Source organism: Bombina bombina, chromosome 4 (assembly GCF_027579735.1).
Source record: "Bombina bombina isolate aBomBom1 chromosome 4, aBomBom1.pri, whole genome shotgun sequence".
NCBI lineage: Eukaryota > Metazoa > Chordata > Amphibia > Anura > Bombinatoridae > Bombina > Bombina bombina.
Genome location: NC_069502.1, coordinates 1,057,658,732 through 1,057,679,092, shown reverse-complemented (window position 1 = coordinate 1,057,679,092; position 20,361 = coordinate 1,057,658,732). Strand labels below are relative to the sequence as shown.

Sequence of the window (20,361 nt, the reverse complement as noted above, 5' to 3'; positions counted from 1 at the left end):
ACTGGATAAATCCATCGGCTGCTTTATCTATTGTAAAAGATTGTTACATTTAGATGAATGGTGAGATCAAGCAGGTTATCATTTGAGAACAACTCTATCATGCATTTTTTTTTTTGGGGGGGGGGGTTAAATGACACACCAGAAGGAAGGGATGTAAGTCAACAACCTGAGGGCTTTTTGGGGCTTTAAATATAGAGAAGGAATTATTTGCAAAAAGTCAGTCTCATTGTTCTTATTATTTGTGCACAATGTATGTAATCTTTACTGTGCCTTTAAATTTTAATGTTTCAGATAGAACATGCAGTTTTAACCCCTTAATGACAGATGACTTACATGGTACGACATCCATGGTTAAGTCCTTAAAGTACCACTGAACACAGTAGAATGGCATAATCAATGCATGCATAATAAAAAGACTATGCAAAAGCACTTAGTTTGAACTTCGAGTGAGTAGTATATTTTTGTCTGACAAATTTCAAAGTTGGTTAAAATTTCTTTCCAAATGCATCAAATGACAGCCATCAGCCAATCACAAAATGGATATACGTATATTCTGTGTATTCTTGCACATCCACAATAGGAGCTGGTGCCTCAAAAAGTGGGCAGCCAAAAAGATTTGACATCCCAAAAAATGTTCAGTTTATTTAAACCTACAAATCCATCTACAAATGGTGATAAAAACACAGATAAGAGACAGTCTTACGTATTTCAGCTTTTCACCGCCTTAATCATAGACCGGCATATAAAAAGATTGTCCACATTTAGATAATAGAGTTGGAAAGATGTTCAAAATTGCGTGCTCTATCTGAATCATGAAAGTTTAATTTAGGCTTTAATGTCCCTTTTAAGGACACCCGAGTGATGAGTGAAGCATTGCAGAACTAGCAATATGGAGGCCAGCAGAGACGGGGTGTCCCTGAGATCGCATATCCAAATAATCCCTGTTGCATTCTTAACACTTTTGAAAGTGTTAAGTGTGAAATAAATAATTGCCATTTCTACTGCTATATACTGGTAGTACAGATGATGCATTTACTTCAGATATGGGAATACACATCATGCATTTGCCCTGCACTTGCTTGTTCGGTCTTATAGGAATGTCGTTAAAGCCAGAGACATCAGTGTCATGCAAGTGGCAACCTCAGCCAGTCACAGTGATCACAGGCAATCTCAGTCACATTGATCACATAAGACATGACCCATTCCCTTCTCTCCCTGTGAGCATGTATGTGAATAAAAATGTGAAATTTATTTTAATAAAGTGTTGTTTTTGTTTTTTTATCTCTAAATCAGTGGTAAAAAAAAGGTTAAATTACAAGTGTCAAATTGCCTCTAGGTAAATACCCTGGGGTGTCTAGTTTATCAAAATATATACTTTTGTGTAGCAATTTTGGATTGGGTAACGGCTATTAAAGACCGGAAACCCCTTCATGCTTCATTCTCTTGTTAATTTTTGCTGTAGGAAAAGCATTGTACTACTGGCAGCTAGCTGGACATATCTAGTTATCCAATCACAAGAGACCAATGTATGTAAGCACCAATCGCCAGTTAGCTCCCACTAGTGTAGGATATATGCATATTAATTTTCAACAGTGGATACCAAGAGAACAAAGCACATTTGAAAATAGAAGTGATTTTTGATAGTGTCTTTAAATTACATGCTCTATCTGAATCATGAAAGTATATTCTTGACTTTTCTATACCTTTTTAAAGTGAATGTAAATTTTTATGCTAAATTGCACGGTTTTTAAAAATTTGATTAAAAACAGGGGCACTTTAATTCATCAACATTTACATTTCACTCGTGTTGTGAAAAAATACCTTTTAATCTTCACAGCCGCTCGCTTCCGCCGCCCGTCACAAAGCCTCTTCCTTGATCTAAAATGAGGAATCCGGCTTCCTCCAATCACAGCGTTGAATCAGACACGGATTCCCTCGGGGGGGAAGCCGTGATTGGAGGATGACCTATCCATCATTTCTGACATCAGAAATGGCTTGTAACGACCAGGGGGAACTGGAGTGGCTGTCAAGTTTAAAAGGTAAGTATTTTTTCACAAAACAAGTGAAATGTAAATTTTGATGAATTAAAGTACCCCTGTTTTTAATTGAATTGTTAAAAAAAACGGGCACTTTAGCATCAAAATTTACATTCACTTTAAGCTTACAGTCCAAGCAAAGCAAATTTTTGTGATAAACCAGTAATTCCATTTTTTGTAGTATGTGGTCTATATGTGCTATAAATTACTTGGAAACTATACGGGGTATTCTTAAAATCAGGTCTAAATAGTACATCTGTTTGGAGGTATGTTTCATTAGCTACACTAGCTATGTAGAAATGGTTCTGAAGAAAACTAATTTTGTCCAATTATTCAGTATTCAATTTATATTTATTGTTAATTTTTGTACCTAATATAGGGTACCTATATTCTATTATATACCATATTTTTTTTAAATTAAAAAAATAATATATAATAATTATTATTATTATTATTAGGAAACAATTTTTGTAAAAAAAAGAAGCAAACAACCTACTTGTGCTCCTGCAGAATGAGCACTTGTTGACAACTTAAAGTGAATGTAAAGATTCATGAATAAGTGCCCGGTTTTTAAAAATACTATTAAAAAGAGGGACACTTTTATTCATGAAACTTTACAGTGCAGCATATTTTTTTAAATACTTTCCTTTTTCTTCAGCAAAGCCGGATCGGCGATCTCCCGCCCATAGGTCCTCTGTACTTACGTCAGCAATGACAAAACCGGCTTTCTCCAATCATGGCGTGCATCCCAGAGCGTCCATCTCGTGAGGCCACGCCGTGATTGGAGGAAGCTGGTTTTGTTATTGCTGTGCTAAGTACAGCATGAGAAGCAGGCGGGGGATCGCCGATCCAGCTTTGCTGAAGAAAAAGGTAAGTATTTTTAAAAATACGCTGCACTGTAAAGTTTCATGAAAAACTTATTCATGAAACTTTACATTCACTTTCAGTTCACAAGTTGCATTCTATCCTTTACTGAGCATGGGCAATACATTGACTATTTATTATTGTTCAGTGAATGCTAGAGAAAGCCAGCTTGCTCCTGAAAGATTTGACATTAAGCTATATATGCCTTCCTGTAACTACCCTAGTCCCCTTGGTGTGCTTTGACAGAAAGTAATGGACACTGCACAAATGAAGTAAAGGAAAATATATAAATGGTAAAATCCTTTTAAAATGACACAGGGATTGGAAATAGACATAACTTTTGAAATTTGTCAGAAAAAAATCTACAACTCATTTGAAGTTCAGTCTAAGTGCTATTGCATCTGTTTTTCTCATGTATTTGTTGATCTACTGTATTTACTGGTGCTTTAATAAGAGAACAGACAATTCTGGTGAAACCAATACTGAGCAGAAATGCCTCTCATTTAAGAACAGAAAAGGGGGGAGGGGAAACTTTGTTCTTAGGGGGTTAAACAACTTTTTGTATTATCAAATTGGTTTATTAACTTATCTTTTGTTGAAGAGTAGTCTCCGGAGCAACAATGCACTACTGGGAGCTATCTGAACACATCAGGTGAGACAATTGTGCCGTCATCAGCTCCCAGCAGTGCATTGTTGCTCCTGAGCCTTCCTAGGTATGCTCGTTGGCAAAGGATACTAAGAGAACAAAGCAAATTTGATAATAGAAGTAAATTGGAAAGTTGTTTAAAAGGAAATGCTCTATCTGAATCATGAGTTTAACTTTGACTTTACTGTCCCTTTAAGTATATAATGCTTTATTGAATGCACAACCTAAATAATTGTATATTGATACTTTATTACCATAGCAATGTACTTATTTGCACCAAGCATCACTATAGCCCTGTCTTTCATTCTTGTTTTGTCTCTATCAATAATGATGTGCCTATTGCAGGGAAAGACCTTAAAGGGACAGTCTAGTCAGAATTATACTTTCATGATTCAGATATGCAATTTGAAACAAGGCTCATATGCTAATTTCTATGCCCTTGAAGACCACCTCTTATCTCAGTGCATTTTGACAGTTTTCACAGCTAGACAGCGCTAGTTCATATGGGCCATATATAAACATTGTGCTCACTCCTGTGGACTTATTTATGAGTCAGCTCTGATTTGACTTAAATGCAAGTCTGTCAAAAGAATTGAAATAAGGGGGCAGTCTGAAGATGCTTACATAGAAGATAATCACAAAGGTAAAATGTGTATTAATATAATAGTGTTGGTTATGCAAAACTGTGGAATGGGTAATACAAGGATTATCTGTCTTTTTTTAAACAATAAAAATTCCCTGTCCTTTTAAATGAATTGGAATAAAGATCACAACAAGAAAACTTTAAATAATAGTAGTGCTGCTAATTTCCTTCATTCTGCATGTTAATCATTGTTTTGTTTTTTGTAGAGCCACACAAAAAATATCGAAGGGCAAATTACTCCATATTATCCTATAGAGATGGGAAATGGAACCCCCTGTAGTTTAAAGCAAGACCTACCTAGGAGCAGTACAGTCATGTATATTTGTCATCCGGATGCAAAGCATGAAATTCTATCCGTTGCTGAAATAACAACTTGTGAATATGAAATTGTAATTCTGACACCTCTTCTCTGTAGCCATCCCAAGTATAGGTGAGTTTAATTTTAATTTCTAAGCTTCAAAGATAATCTGAGATGAATATTATGGTCTACATTAACTGATTATGCTTGATAAATCTAAGAAACGCTATAATGATGGCTCAGAGCTTTATATATTCTTAAATTACACAGCTAGCTCCTCAGTATTCATAGATTCCACTTTTATGTTCCCCATCTCCCTAAAACAGGTTTAGAACCTCGCCTATAAATGATATATTTTGTCAGTCAATGCCAGGATCTCCTCTAAGGCCTCAGAGTCTTGAGAAACTTGAACAACAGCAAGAAATAGTTAAGGGGCCATTTAAAACCAACAAGGAGGTAATTTTTCATTATTTATTTAAATCTATTTATTTCAAGTAAAAACCCTTGTTTAGATAATTTACTATTTGCATATTTTTAAGATTTGTATTTTTTATTTTTTTATTGCCGTTAAAGAAAATGCAAAACTCCATTTTTTTATTACAAACTATTTGTTTATTTTTAATTATGTAATCACACTATTAGCATATATCTAATGATATGACTCTGAACCGTAATGACTTCAGGAAGAACGTCAAGCCATGAAAGAGAAGTTTTCTACTATTCATAAGCCAGTTGCAGTTGGAACTCAGCAGCAAGTAACTGTGGGAACTACCCACATTTCCAAACTGACAGATGAGCAGCTTATCAAGGAGTTCCTCAGTGGCTCGTATTGCTTTCATGGGGTAAGACCACATGCTTATTTTAATAAGTAGAAACTATTCTTTAGAATTCAAAAATTTATTTTCTGGAAAATTATTTTAGAATAGTACAAAACTGTTGTTGAAATTAATTACACTGGAGAAATGAATGTCCAATGTTTATTTATCTGATACTCAATCAAGTACAGGGGTTTTTAAAACTCCACCTCCTGTTCTCACTCTGATGCTTGACCAAGGGTTTTCAAACCTGTCCTCATGCCTCCATAACAGACCAGATTTTCAGTATTACCTTGGGCGAGAGCAGGTAAAATAACCATGTTTACTAATCAGCTGGTTATTTTACTTGTGCTTCAGTTCAGATATCCTCAAAATCTGGCCTGTTGGGGGGCATGATGACAGGTTTGAAAATCCTTGGTGGAGCTTCGATTAGGTGTATTGCCTGCGTGTCAAAAATTTGAAAAAAACTAAATTTATGCTTATCTGATAAAAAAAAAAAAATCCGGTCATGGAGAGTCCATGACTTAATTCCAATTACTAGTGGGATATTCAACTCCTGGCCAGCAGGAGGAGGCAAATAGCACCCCAGCAAAGCTGTTAAGTGTAACTGTCTTACCAAATTAAAATTAATTGAGGGTGGGGTTGTGGACTCTCCATGCCCGGAAAGAAAGAAGTTTATCAGGTAAGCATACATTTTGTTTTCTTTCCTATGGCATGGAGAGTCCACAAATTCATTCCAATTACTAGTGGGAACCAATACCCAAGCTAGAGGACACGGAATGAAAAGGGAGGGAAAAAAAGGCAGGAGGACATAAACAGAAGGCACCACCTCATGAAGAACCTTTCTCCCAAAAAAGGCCTCAGCCGAGGCAAAAGTATCAAATTTGTAGAATTTGGAAAAAGTATGCAAAGACCATATTGCCACCTTGCAAATCTGCTCCACAGAAGCTTAATTTTTGAAATCCCAGGATGAGGAGACAGCCCTAGTGGAAAGAGCCGCAATTCTCTCAGGAAGTTGCTGTCCAGATGTCTCGTAAGCTAAACGAATAACACTTCTTAACCAAAGGGAAAGGGTAGTAGAAGTGGCCTTCTGACCTTTAAGCTTGCCAGAGAAAACCACAAACAGGGCAGACAATTGCCAAAAATCTTTAGTTGCCTGGATGTAAAATTGTAGAGCACGCACAACATCCAGGTTATGCAACAGACGATCTTTCTGAGAAGGATTAGGACAAAAAGAAGGAACAACAATTTCCTGATTAATGTCTCGATCCGACACAGCCTTAGGGAGAAACCCCAACTTAGTACGAAGGATCGCCTTATCTGCATGAAAAATAAGGTACGGGAATCACACTGCAGAGCCAAAAGCTCTGACACTCTGCGAGCAGAAGAAATGGCAAGAAGAAATAAAACCTTCCAAGATAACAATTTAATATCAACAGAATGCATCGGCTTAAACGGAGCCTGCTGCAAAACTTTAAGAACAAGGTTAAGACTCCAAGGAGGAGCAACAGGACTAAACACAGGCCTGATTCTGACCAGGGCCTGAACAAAATATTGAACATCTGGCAAATCAGCCAGGCGTTTGTGCAAAAGAACAGACAGTGCAGATATCTGACTCTGCAGAGTACTGACTGACAACCCTTTCTCCAGACCATCCTGAAAAAAAGATAAAATACAGGGAATCCTCACCCGGCTTCAGGAGAAACCCTTAGATTCGCACCAATAAAGGTAATTTTGCCATACCTTATGGTAAATCCTATGAGTAACAGGTTTACGAGCCTGAAGCATGGTATCAATGACCGCCTCAGAAAAACCACGTCTAGACAAAACTATTCGTTCAATCTGCAAGCAGTCCATCTCAGAGGATTCAGATTTGGATGGAGAAATCGACCCTGAAGTAGAAGATCCTTCCTCGGAGGAAAACTCCAAGTTGGAAGAGATGACATCCGAACCAGATCCTGTGAGGCCATGCAGGAGCTATTAGAATTAGATGCTCTCTACTGTTGAATACGAGCAATGAATTGTGGAAGGTGAGCAAACGGAGGAAACGGGTATGCCAGAGAGAAGATACAAGGAAACGCTAAAGCTTCTATCAGAGTGGCCTGAGGATCTCTTGACCTTGATCCGTACTTTGGAAGCTTGGCGTTTTGATGAAACGCCATTAGATCCAACTCCGGAACACCCCACCTGAGGGTTATCCTTTAGAACACTTCCGGAAGGGGAGCCTACTCCCCAGGATGAAAAGTCTGTCTGTCTGCTCAGAAAATCCCCCTCCCAGTTGTCCACTCTTGGAATGTGGATGACAGATAGGAGACAATTGTGAGCTTCCGCCCACTGCAGAATGCAAGTCACCTCCTTCATGGCCAAGGAACTTTGAGTTCCTCCCTGGTAGTTGATGTAAGCCACTGAGGTGATGTTGACCGACTGGAATCTGATAAACCGGACTAAAGATAATTGAGGCCAAGCTGTCAAGGCATTGAAGATTGCTCTCAACTCAACTATGTTTTATGGGAAGAGAAGACTCCTCCCGAGTCCACAGGCCCTGAGCTTTTAGAGAGCTCCAAACTGCTCCCCAGCCTAACAGGCTAGTGTCCGTAGTCACAATCACCCAGGAAGGTCTCAGGAAGCAAGTGCCCCGAGACAGATGTTCCTGTGAAATACACCATGAGAGAGAGCCTCTTGTTAGGGGATCCAGATCTATCCTTGCGATAAATCTGAATGGTCTCCGTTCCATTGACTGAGCATGCATAATTGCAGAGGTCTCAGATGGAACCGAGCAAAAGGAATGATGTCCATGGAAGCAACCATCAGACCAATCACCTCCATGCATTGAGCCACTGATGGACGAATAGCAGACTGGAGAGAGGGGCACAATGCAAGAAGTTTGGATTTTCTGACAACCGTCAAGAAAATCGTCATGGACAGGGATTCTGATTGTTCCTAAGAAACACACCCTTGTAGCTGGAACAAGTAAACACTGTTCCATATTCACTTTCCATCGGTGGGAACGTTGAAAAGACAACCACATCTCTGAATGAGATTTTGCTAGTTGAAAAGATGACGCCTGAACCAAGATATCGTCTAGGTAAGGCACCACCGCATTCCTTGAGATCTGGCCACCGCCAAAAGTGCCCTCAGAACCTTTGTGAATATTCTGGGAGCCGTGGCAAGACCAAACGTAAGTTTTACAAACTGGAAATGTTTGTCCAAAAAGGCAAACCTCAGAAACTGGTGGTGATACGTGTGAATGGGAACATGAAGATATGCATCCTTCAGGTCTATGGTCCTTCTTGAACCAATGGAAGAATGGAATAAATAGTTTCCATCTTGAAGGACTGGACCCTGAGGAATATGATGAGACAGAAAATTCCCCCACAAATAGATCTAAATAGATCCTTGACCCTGTTCTTCTATGGGAACAGGAAGATCATTGCCAGAGAAGATAGGACCTTTACGCAGTTTACTAAGGCCTCTTCACTTGATTCTCAGATCACTGTGACAGGTTAAATTTGTCCCAGGAAGAACAAAACAAAACAGGGTCTGGGACATCGTGGATCCAAGCCTATCGACAGAGCAAAGAAACCCCATTATGCTGATTAGACTCAGAGGAAGAATCCTTGGATTGAAACTCTTTAATCCAAGGTAGACAGAATCTTCAAGAAATCCTGGATTGCTCCGGTTTGAAGAGAAAGACTTTTGTGTATAAGAAAAAAAAAAAATCTATCGACCCCTTAGGGCTACCCTTTTCGTATTGAGGACGGAAGAAGTCCTTTCCCTGGAAAAAAAATTCGGCCAGACCAGGTCCAACTAAAGTCCTGCCCATAAAGGACAAAGACAGAAGATTTTAGCTATAGAGCGCTGTGAGCTAAAATCGCAAGGCTAAAATTCTGGCTAAAAATTTTATATTATAGAGAACCAAATAGGAAACTCAAAATCATACATTTCAAAGAGATTTTTCCTATAAATTTCAAAGCAAATATTTATCTTTGAAAGGCTAGTTGTGCCAGTCAAGCAGCCACCCCCAGCTGGCTTTTAACACAGAACCTTCTGCTTCCAGTACTGCAAGCAACGCTAGCCACTAGGCCACAGCAGACTGCTTAGGAAACTATCATGATACGTGAAAACATACATGATAAAGTCCCCTTACATAAAAAATATTAAAGTATATATTTAATATATATGAGGACAATTAAAATTCCTTCATTTTAATTTGTAACCTCTGAATCTATAGTTTTATTCATAAAACATAGAATGAAATAAAACAAACGACTTGTGGGCACTTAGATTGCCAAGTACTCTAGCTGCCGCCCACATTGTGAAAATCTCCTAAAATGAAAGAGATTAACTGCATAATATAAAAAATTTTTTTTATTGAAAATGAAACTGAACATTTACATTAACTTGCCACCAGATGGCAGTAAATATCATTAAAGGGACAGTATACACTCATTTTCATATAACTGCATGTAATAGACCCTACTATAAAGAATAAGATGCACAGATACTGATATAAAAATCCAGTATAAAATGGTTTAAAAACGTACTTAGAAGCTTTCAGTTTAGCTCTGTTGAAAAGGTAGTTGGAAAGCCCACTGCAAGTGGCAAATAAGACACTCCCCCTTCTTTTGCATATGAAATGACTCTTTACACAAACAGGAGCAAGCTGGAGAAGGTAGCTGATGGTATTCAAATAAAACTTTGGGGCTTGGTTAGGAGTCTGAAAATCAGAGCAATGTTATTTAAAAATAAGCAAAATTATAATTTTTTTTAAAAAAAAAAAACTTTATGGGCTTTATAAATAGATCATCTACAAAACATTTATGCAAAGAAAAAATGAGTGTATAATGGCCCTTTAAAGTTCAGGAGAATAGTATCTTTCCTCATACCCATTGCAAAATGTTATTGCACAAAAAGGTAAATAAATATAATTAAGGACCAACCGTATTTATCAGGCAAATATAAATGAGGACAAAAAATGTAAAAGTTTAAAAGCCCTCAGTCCTCCTCTCAATGAAGAGACATGTCTAATAACGATCTCAGACAAAGCTTAAGTCAAAATACACTTTAAGATTAGGAAAACTAAACGACCAAAGTGCAGTAGCTTTCACTTGCACTAATAGCGTGGTCTGATTGCACCTTGCAGTGAGCCGAGCATAAGTGTAAAAAATAAGGTCTCAATGATTAGCATTCACTAGCAATTAAGAGACCGGCAGCGAGAAAGAGGGGAAAAAACGCAGAGAGAAAAACGGACCAATTGCGTGATACAAAAAAACGCACTGCCGCCATAATTACAGTCTATCTAAGTCTCTTCTGCATAAATAAAAAGAGAGAAGGCTAATTACCACCCAAGAAGCAGTCTTTTTTTTGCTCAACATGTGCCTTTCACAGAGAAGAACTTTCCTGAAGCATATCAGTCTGATCCTGACTTAACAGTACAGTCCAGCCCCGAAATACCAGGCAATCCCTCTCTGAAAGAGAGAAACAACAAAACCCCAGAAGTAAGTTTCGGCCTATTGTGCTCCTTGTCAGTGAGGTGCAGCCATATCCCTCTAGGCACACTGAGCAATGGGTCCACGTCTGGGTTCCCGCATCACACTTAGGGAGATTTCCCTAAGTGTCATATTTGCATAAATTAAATGAGAGAAGCGCTCAACCTGGGAACGAACAATAGCATAATAACTTGTTCTATGGCTAGTTACCACCCAAGAAGCAGCCTCTTTTTGCTCAACCTGTGCCTTTCACAGAGAAGAACTTTCCTGAAGCATATCAGTCTGATCCTGACTTCACAGTACAGTCCAGCCCCGAAATACCAGGCAATCCCTCTCTGAACGAGAGAAACGGCAAAACCCCAGATGTACGTTTCGGCCTATTGTGGGCCTCGTCAGTGAGGTGCAGCCATATCCCCCTTTTTATTTATGCAAAATATGACATTTAGGGAAGTCTGGGGTTTTGCTGTTTCTCTCGTTCAGAGAGGGATTGCCTGGTATTTCGGTGCTGGACTGTACTGTGAAGTCAGGATCAGACTGATATGCTTCAGGAAAGTTCTTCTCTGTAAAAGGCACATGTTAAGCAAAAAGAGGCTGCTTCTTGGGTGGTAACTAGCCATAGAACAAGCTATTATGCTTTTATTTGTTCCCAGGTTGAGCACTTCTCTCTTTTTATTTATCTGAGTCTCCTGTCTGAGGAAAAAGTGGCGCCGTCTCATAAGTAATGGTGGAGGACCGAGCAGCACATAAATTAAATAACGTCTAATACTGTCCGCATTGTTGCCTCTTAAATCTACAGCTAAAACAAAGCGCTACTGAGGGGACAGACGAAGGCGCCAAAATCCTCTTTATTTGCACTAATAGAGTGCGTAAGCTGTCAGGACAGATAAAATAGTGCCAAGGTTACTATAAGCGCATTCAGCAGCATTGTCCGTGCCATACACAGCTGATGCAAGGCAATACTAAAGGGTTACATTTCTAACTCTTAAGATCCTCCTAAGTCTTACGAAGCACACCAATCTCCATGATTTAAAAGAGATAAAATGGCGGCTCTAAGAAATCAAACGTCCCAAATAAGGCAGTTAAAAGAGCTTCTGCGACATGGTTCACACACCGAAAAAGCTCTTGCATGTAAGGAAAAAATAAAGAGATATTTTCCCATAAAAAAAAAAAAAAAAAAACCTTCCTGGGAGTAAAAAAATAATAATATCCAAAATACTCAATAATAAGAGGAAAAAAGGGTCACATAAACCTGTATCAGAGGGATCAGGGCTGTCAGCCCACAATATAAAATGTCTTCATAAATGTCTTTTATTGAAGCATAACAACAGCACAGGTTTGCGACGTTTCGGGATCACAGTCCCTTAATCATGCATACAAAGCTATACACCTGTGTTTTATTTAAAGGTATGACCAGCCAATCAAAAACCTTTTAAGATCTTTAACACTGTCATGTATCAATGCTAGCTAACAATCAATATACTGCCATCTTTTGTTCATAAAACCGTGGTTAATTGCTCTCTGTGCACTGGCTGAACCTTTTTAGGATTAACATCCTGGTCACATTTATAATAAGCCAAGACATTTTAATAATTTTAATATGTTAGCTTTTTTATTTTAAAAAAGCACAAAAGTATATTTTCTTAATCATAGCTCTGTACTCTTTGAAAGCAGGAACATGGATAATGTTGCCATAAGCATCTTAATGTATAGTTTTTGAGAATGTTGTTTGTTAAAATGTGGTTATTAGTATGATGACAATTGACTTCCATTGTAAAATAAATACTGTATATATTGTTAATGCGAGAAATGTTATGTTTTTAACTTGTAGGGTGTTGGTTGGTGGAAGTATGAATTTTGCTATGGGAAATACGTCCATCAATACCATGAGGTGAGTTGACGTGCACCTCTGCTGTGCAACCACAAGATGTCACCATCATATTTATCATAAACACAGATTTGTCACATGAAATATACTGTTCATGGGTTGTGTTAGTGCCTCAAAATATATATTAGTCAGTGGATAAAGGTTTAGCCACCATATTTTTTAAGGGGGAATAAAAGTCCATTATGTATGCAACATTTATATTTCACAAGTTAACCTTTTCACTACTAGGGCTTTCAGACAAAAACTTGCCCAAAATACCAAAAATGTTTTAGCATTTTTGCTATCACTCCATTTAAACAGAAATAGAGCCTTTTGTTTTTTTATTTACCTGTCAAGGCTATATATATATATTTTAAGTAGACAACCCAAGGTATTCATCTAGGCCCATTTTGGTACAGAAATTATTTACATACTGCTTGTGCAATCATCTCACAAATGTTTGTAAAAGTTTCTCTGGGATCCCCTTTGTTCAGAAATAGCAGACATATATGGCTTTTGCCGTTGCTTTTTGGTAATTAGAAGGCTGCTAATTGCAGTTGCGCATTACACTTTTATTATTCCCAGCAGTGAAGGGGTTAATTAGGTAGCTTAAAAGGTTAATTTTAGCTTTAGTGTAGAGATTACCCTCACACCTGACACTTCCCACCACCTTATTCCTACCTGATACCTCCCAAACAGCTCTTTTCTCTCCCCCACTGGTCACCCCCATCTTAGGTATGCCAGTATGAAAATAAAAGACTGCTTTTTTTTTTTTTTTTTTAATATTTTTTATTTTATTTTTTTTCTGTTTGGGCCCCCCACACTACCCAATCCACTTTTCCTTAGTGTAGCTGCCCATCCCTCCCTGTCTCTTTTGGGGGTTCCGTAGCTTAAGGGACACTCAATCAAAATTAAACTTTCATTATTCAGATAGAATATTCCATTTTAAACAACTTTCCAATTTACTTCCATTAACAAAATGTGCACAGTCTTTTTATATTTAAACTTTTTGAGTCACCAGCTCCTACTGAGCATGTGCAAGAATAAGCGTGTATGCATTTGTGATTGGCTGATGGCTGTCACATGGTACGTGTATGCATTTGTGATTGGCTGATGGCTGTCACATGGTACAGGGGGAGTGGAAAAAGACATAACTTAAAATTTAAAAAAAATCTATTACTCATTTTGAAGTTCAGACTAAGTGCTATTGCATTGTCTTGTTATCTTGCATTTGTTGATTATGCAAATCTACTGTGTTGACTGGTCCTTTAGGGCCCTCCCTTCCCTCCCCCCTTCGCTGCTGAGCCGCCCACCCACCTCCCGACCTCACGTCCCGCCGGCAATTGCACAAGATAGTTAGACGGTGACACACACAGTGTCACCATCTGTAACGATCAGGCATCTGCCCTCATACTGAGCCAGAGCACCGAATGCGCCCCCGCTCCTTATGTGACAGACGCCTGAAGCTTTAGGAACTCCAGATCTCGGCTGTAACTTCACAGCCGAGAGTGCTGGTGCTTCCTGAAGCCAAGGCGTATATATACATCTTGCAGTGCGATAGGCAAAGTACTGCAAGACGTATATATACGTCTTTTTGGGTGAAGTGGTTAAGCACTGTAAAAGATTCTGCTTAGAAAATGTTCTGTTAGCAAACATTGCAAAGCTGTTCTGTTTTAGAGCAACTTAGATACTCCTTGAAAATTCTTGGCATCCTTGGCTGTGGCTAATCACAGACTGCCTTAATACACCTGTTATGTTTGCTATAGAAACATACTACTAATACTAACCATGAAAATACTGCTGTCATTCTGTGTGGAAAAAGGAGCCCAATATTAACTTAAAGGGCCATTATACACTCATTTTTTCTTTGCATAAATGTTTTCTAGATGATCTATTTATAATGCCCATAAAGTTTGTTTTTTTTAAAAAATGTATAATTTTGCTTATTTTTAAATAACATTGCTCTGATTTTCAGACTCCTAACCAAGCCCCAAAGTTTTATTTGAATACCGTCAGCTACCTTCTCCAGCTTGCTCCTGTTTGTGTAAAGGGTCTTTTCATATGCAAAAGAAGGGGGAGGGGGGGAGTATCTTATTTCCCACTTGCAGTGGGCTTTCCAACTACCTTTTCAACAGAGCTAAACTGAGAGCTTCTAAGTAAGTTTTTAAACCATTTTATACTGGATTTTTATATCGGTATCTGCATATTATTCTTTATAGTAGTGTCTATTACATGCAGTTATATGAAAATGAGTGTATACTGTCCCTTTAAACCTGTATAATCAATCATTAAAGTCGATAGCAATTCTACTTTTAGATTGTAAAATATCAAAACAATTGAGAGAAAAGAATGCTAGAAATAGTATTAGCTTTATTCCTACTGTTAGGGAAAATGATTGCCGCAGCAGTGCTAATGAGACTTGCGCTGATTTTTCTTCCAGCTGGTCGGTATATGTCCTCTGACCCCCTCCCTGTCCTTCTTGAGTCAGTTCAGTTTCTTCCTGTTTAGGGCCAGATTACAATTGCAGCGCTAACAGTTATGCGAGTGCGATAAGAGGTTTATCGCTGGTGTTTGTGCGAGTCAGGTTTTTCGCTTGCATTAGAAGTTGAAAGTAAAGGCAATCGCTTGAGCTTTATTGAAGTTAATGCGTGCCGGGTTAGAGCGTCCTCAGGCGCTCTTAAAATACATTACAAAGTGCAGTTACACTCATAATAACACGACCTAATACAATTATTTAAAACATATACTGCACAAAAAAGTTATAAGGGCTCAAAGATATGAGATCATTTCAGGAGCCAATGTGCCGCCAATGGGAATAGTTTCAGTTCCCACTGTGCTGCGCCAATAGGTTAAGATGATCTGTGACCCACTAGGTATCAATCACATATTAACCATGTGATAAAAAAAATTGTGCTGAAGCAGGGACACACCTACACACTGCTGCCGACACACAGGTTGGGAAGCACTGATTTAGATAACATTTTAGACAACTTTCAAATTTACTTCTATTATCATACTTTCTTTGTTTTTTTGGCATCATTTGTTGAAAAGCAGAAATGTAAGCTCAAGAGTGTCTGCAGCACTACATGGCAGCAGATTTGCAACAATGTTATACATTAGCAGGAGCACTAGATGGCAGCACTGTTTGCTGTCATGTAGTGCTTCAAGCATGTGCACGGTACCTACCTAGGTATCTCTTCAACAAAGAATAACATGAGAATGAAATACATTTGATAATAGAAGTAAATTGAAAACTTTTAAAAAATGGTATTCTCTATCTGAATCATGAAATAATTTTTTTGGGTTTAAAGTCCCTTTAAGTAGATGAAAGCATATAATATCATATTATTTATGCAATATTCATTTTTGATAGTGTTATACTGTGTATTTACTGAAAATATTTCACATTCCAATGTTCTGCACATAGCAGAATATGTTCTAAGTATTTATAAATAGATATTTCTATTTTCCTGTCGGGTAAGCGCACTTGAGAATATGCAATCGGGTTTGCACGTGAGTAGAGTGTTTGTTTTTTTTATACTTTTTTGCTCCATTGACTTCTATGGGGAAATAAGTTATTGCGTGTGCTATATTCTAAGCATGGCTTTTTACGCGCATCTGTTTAGCGCTAGACTGATAACTTTTTACTTTCAACTTGTAATACAAGCGCAACCCGACGCGCGCAGAAAGCTTGCTTCTAGCACTCAAGCGGGAGCGTTAAATAGCGTTCCACTTGTAATATGGCCCTTAGAATACAGTATAAGTAAAGCTGTAGCCTGCATTTTCTTTTTACAGAAAGGGTATTTATTTTATTTTTACAGAGAGGGGATTTATGGAATAAACTTCCATTAGAGGTGTTTAACAAAGAGACTTTAAAATAATCGTAAAGACACGCATAAGTCTAGCCTAAGAAAAGAGTAACATGTAATATGGGTAGTCTTAATGGGCCTTTTTGGTTCTTATCTACTATCTATTTCTATGTTTCTGTATTTGATATTTTTTACAGGTGGAAAAAAAAAAAGTTTGACCCATTTTTAAAGAACCCACTTACCCCCTGTAGGTTGTTGTGACACACAAGCACTCTTGTACACTTGTGATGATTATAAATCTGCTGGAGAAACCTCAGAAATAAACCGTTGCTGCTGCAAAAGCTCATTTTGCCAGTTACCCATACAGCTTCCTCCCACAGGAACAGGCAGGGCTGTGTTTGGGTTCTCCGTTATCTAATGGTACCTTTGTTAATTCAGATGGGTACTTTAATATGTGAGGATGAGGTTTATAATATATTTGTTAGTGGTTATTGTGTGGATAATTGGTCTCTGTGTCAGATTCTCTCTGTTGTATCTCTTATAGACGTTAGCTTTAGATAGTAGTTGTTTTTTCCCCATACAATTAAAGGGATACTTAATTCCAAGAATTTGGGATTATTTTCCATATATTTATATACAAATACCACTGTCTGGCTCCTACACATTTTTTCTCGCTCAAATTTTAAACAGATTTGTCAACCCCTGCCCAAATTGTTTTCTTTCATGATTCAGATAGAGCATGCAATTTTATGCAACTTTCTTATTTACTACTATTATCATTTATTTGTTCTCTTAGTATCTTTATTTGAAAAACGGGAATGAAAGCTTAGGAGGCTGCCCATTTTTGTTTCATCACCCTGGATAGCGCTTGCTGATTGGCTAAATATATTCAGCAAGCTTTATCCAGGGTTCTGAACGAAAAAATGAGCCGGCTTCTAAGCTTTCATTCCTGCTTTTCATATAAAGATACTAAGACAACAAAGAAAAATTGATAATAGTTGTCAATTAGAAAGTTGCTTAAAATTGCATGCTCTATCTGTATCATGAAATAAAAAAAAAATGGGTTTAGTGTCCCTTTATTTAGCTCTCCCTTTTTAAATATTTGATAAATACAATTTAGACGCTTTTCATGAGACATTGTCAAGTCAAAGAGGAGAATGCACCCCCTTATCCACCCCTTGTGGGCACCCAGGATTGATCTTGGGGTTAAGCAGTAAATGAGCTTTTAGCTCGGCTACTGTACTGTGTAATTTAGAGATATCTGACGAGTTTTCTGCAGTCAGACTGGACTGGCATCTCCTCCGATACCATCCTTTTCAGTTTGAGATTAGCTCAAGGCTTAAAAGGACAGCAATTACAAGACATTTCATTTGTGTTGCTATAGTATAACATAGCAGCCAAGTTAATGTTAAAACAAAATATCATCCTTTCTATTGCAATTATTTTTCAGTAGCCAAATTCTACCCACCATTTTGCGTTATTTGGAGGAGCCGGTCTGGATGTTAGTCCACAGACAACTAGGCTAACCACTGTCATAAAGTTAGTAAATAATTGTTTTTCAGATGTTTTCTGATAAAGCCAATTAGGGATAGATATGCAGCAGGGTTAGCATTGAGAAGTCTGCAGTGCATTTCAAGTTCTGAGAATTGGTAAATGCTCAGTTTTCAGAGCTAAATTACATGAAAGGGGGCAAAATAAGTAATGAAAATATATTGCAAAGTTGTTTCATAATGCATAACTAAACATTTTATATGCAATCTTAAGGTATTTACTGTCTCTCTTGTGTTAGTGGTTTCCTTAGGAGTCTGTATTTAATTTGCCAACGTGACTGCAGTGACATATATTAACCATCAGTGGTTGTTCGTATCAAGCTTGTAAGGTGGAAAGCTTCAGATGGCAGAAATCCATCTCAAAGCAATGTCTGCAATTAATTGTGTGCATGATTTGAATTTCCAGAATGATTTCCATAAGGGACATAAAACCCGAAATTTTACTTTCGCAATTCATATAGAGCATGCAATTTTTTTTTTTTTTTTATTCAACATAATAACTTCCAACAATTTGTTTACGCCATGCAAGACGCGATCTAAACATTTAACAGGAAATAATCTGTAATCAATCTTGACAATCTTATTGATATAAATTAGATTAAGCCCTAGTTCTTCTAATTCATTACTTTCGAGTTCTTAGCTGAATTTTAATTCTGACTATAACCCCGCCCAACCCCAGAAAACAACCCGAGAAGAAAGAGAAAAAAACAAAAACAACAACAACAAAAAAGCCCAAGAGAGGTTCCCCTTCTCACCCAGTTCACTCCCCTCATCCGCCCAGGGGACTATATTTAACAAGATCTTGCAGAATGTACGCCTGAGCAACCAAATGGGTCAGAACTCTGTACTGAAGTTCAGAGCATGCAATTTTAAACAACATTCTAATTTACTTCAAATATCAAAAAAAAATTGTTCTCTTGGTATCTTTTGTTGAAAAGCAGGGACTTAAGTTCAGGAGTGTGCACGTATCTGGAGCACTATATAGCAGGAGTTTTCTATTTGCAAGAGCACTAGATGGCAGCACTATTTTTGCCATGTAGTCCCAAACACCTACATAGGTAGATCTCCAACAAAGAGCTGGGAACGAAGCACAGTTTTGACAATAGAAGTATAATGAAAGCTTTGTTGAAATTGTGTGCTCTGTCTTAAAGGGACACTAAACCCAAATGTTTTCTTTCATGATTCAGATAGAACATGCAATTTTTTTTTTTTTTTTAAATCTTTATTTTATATATCCAGTAAAGTATACAATTTAAATTAAACATATGCAGTCACAGTATATTTGTCAGAAAAGAGCAACAAAACCAAAAAAACAAAAAAGAGGAAGGGAGAGAGAGAAAAAAAAAAAAAAGGTCACAGAGTACCTATCTGTAAAAAATAAATAAAAAAATAAATTATATTTTTTAGGCCAAAGTACTATATAGTGCCCCTTTTAATATTTTTTCCTCTCATTTTCAAAACATCAAGCATTAAAGATTCTCATAATTGGGCTGCACTGAACCTATTATATGGATTCGACTACATCTCAAACTATAAACATGATGCTCTTACTGGATAATCTTTTTCTTTTTTTTTTTTTCTAATATAAACTCATATAGTGCTTGGCAAAGGCCTATATGATCAGAAAAGGACCATAACCGTATCCATTCAATAAAGGCCAGAAAACTAGATCCAGACTTGGACCAAACGAATAAAAAAAAATAAAAAATAAAACAAAACCAAACAGGACAAGACAAAACAAGACAAAAAGTAAAATAAAAACAAACAGAAAACAACAACACCGACACAGAACAAAACAAAACACAAAAAAAGAGAAGAAAAAAAAAAAAAGGGAAAGGGGAGGGGGGGGGGAGATGGAAAAGAAGAAAAGAAAAAAAAAAAAAAAAAAACCAGAAAGAAAGGAAAGAAGAAAGAGAGAAGGGAGGCAGTCTTGTTACCATATGCCTAGTAAGACAAGTTCTGAATTCCTAAATGGATAAATTAAGTGATCAATTTCACTAGGTGATAGAGATTTAATGTATATTGACCACTTCAAAAAAAAAGCAATAACATCCCGTTCATCCTTTAAGTTAGTGTTCATCTGCTCGAGAATGCATTGTTTTTTTAAACAGTTTTTAACCTCTAGAATACTGGGGGTCACCCCTCCCTTCCATTTTTTGAGAATTAAATATCGAGATGCTAAAATAGCCATGTTAACAATTTTAGTATTAACCTGCCTTTCCTCTGAGTCCTTCCAAAGGTACAGTATATGTGATGCTGTTAGTGAAAGAGGGGAGATCCCCAATGATCTATTAAGCCAATATTGTAATTTAATCCAAAAATATTGGATCCTTGGGCAGTCCCAGAA

General features: G+C 37.4%; 1 protein-coding gene across 1 annotated transcript in view; it reads left to right on the top strand.

Moving 5' to 3' along the window:
• The window catches only part of ERLEC1 (endoplasmic reticulum lectin 1), a 60,426-nt gene that overhangs the window by 19,792 nt on the left and 20,273 nt on the right, over window positions 1-20,361 (top strand). The window contains exons 7-10 of the mRNA XM_053712200.1: window positions 4,396-4,619; window positions 4,814-4,943; window positions 5,171-5,329; window positions 12,620-12,679. Of these exons, the coding sequence (XP_053568175.1) occupies window positions 4,396-4,619; window positions 4,814-4,943; window positions 5,171-5,329; window positions 12,620-12,679 (573 nt within the window). The remainder of the gene's footprint in view (window positions 1-4,395; window positions 4,620-4,813; window positions 4,944-5,170; window positions 5,330-12,619; window positions 12,680-20,361) is intronic.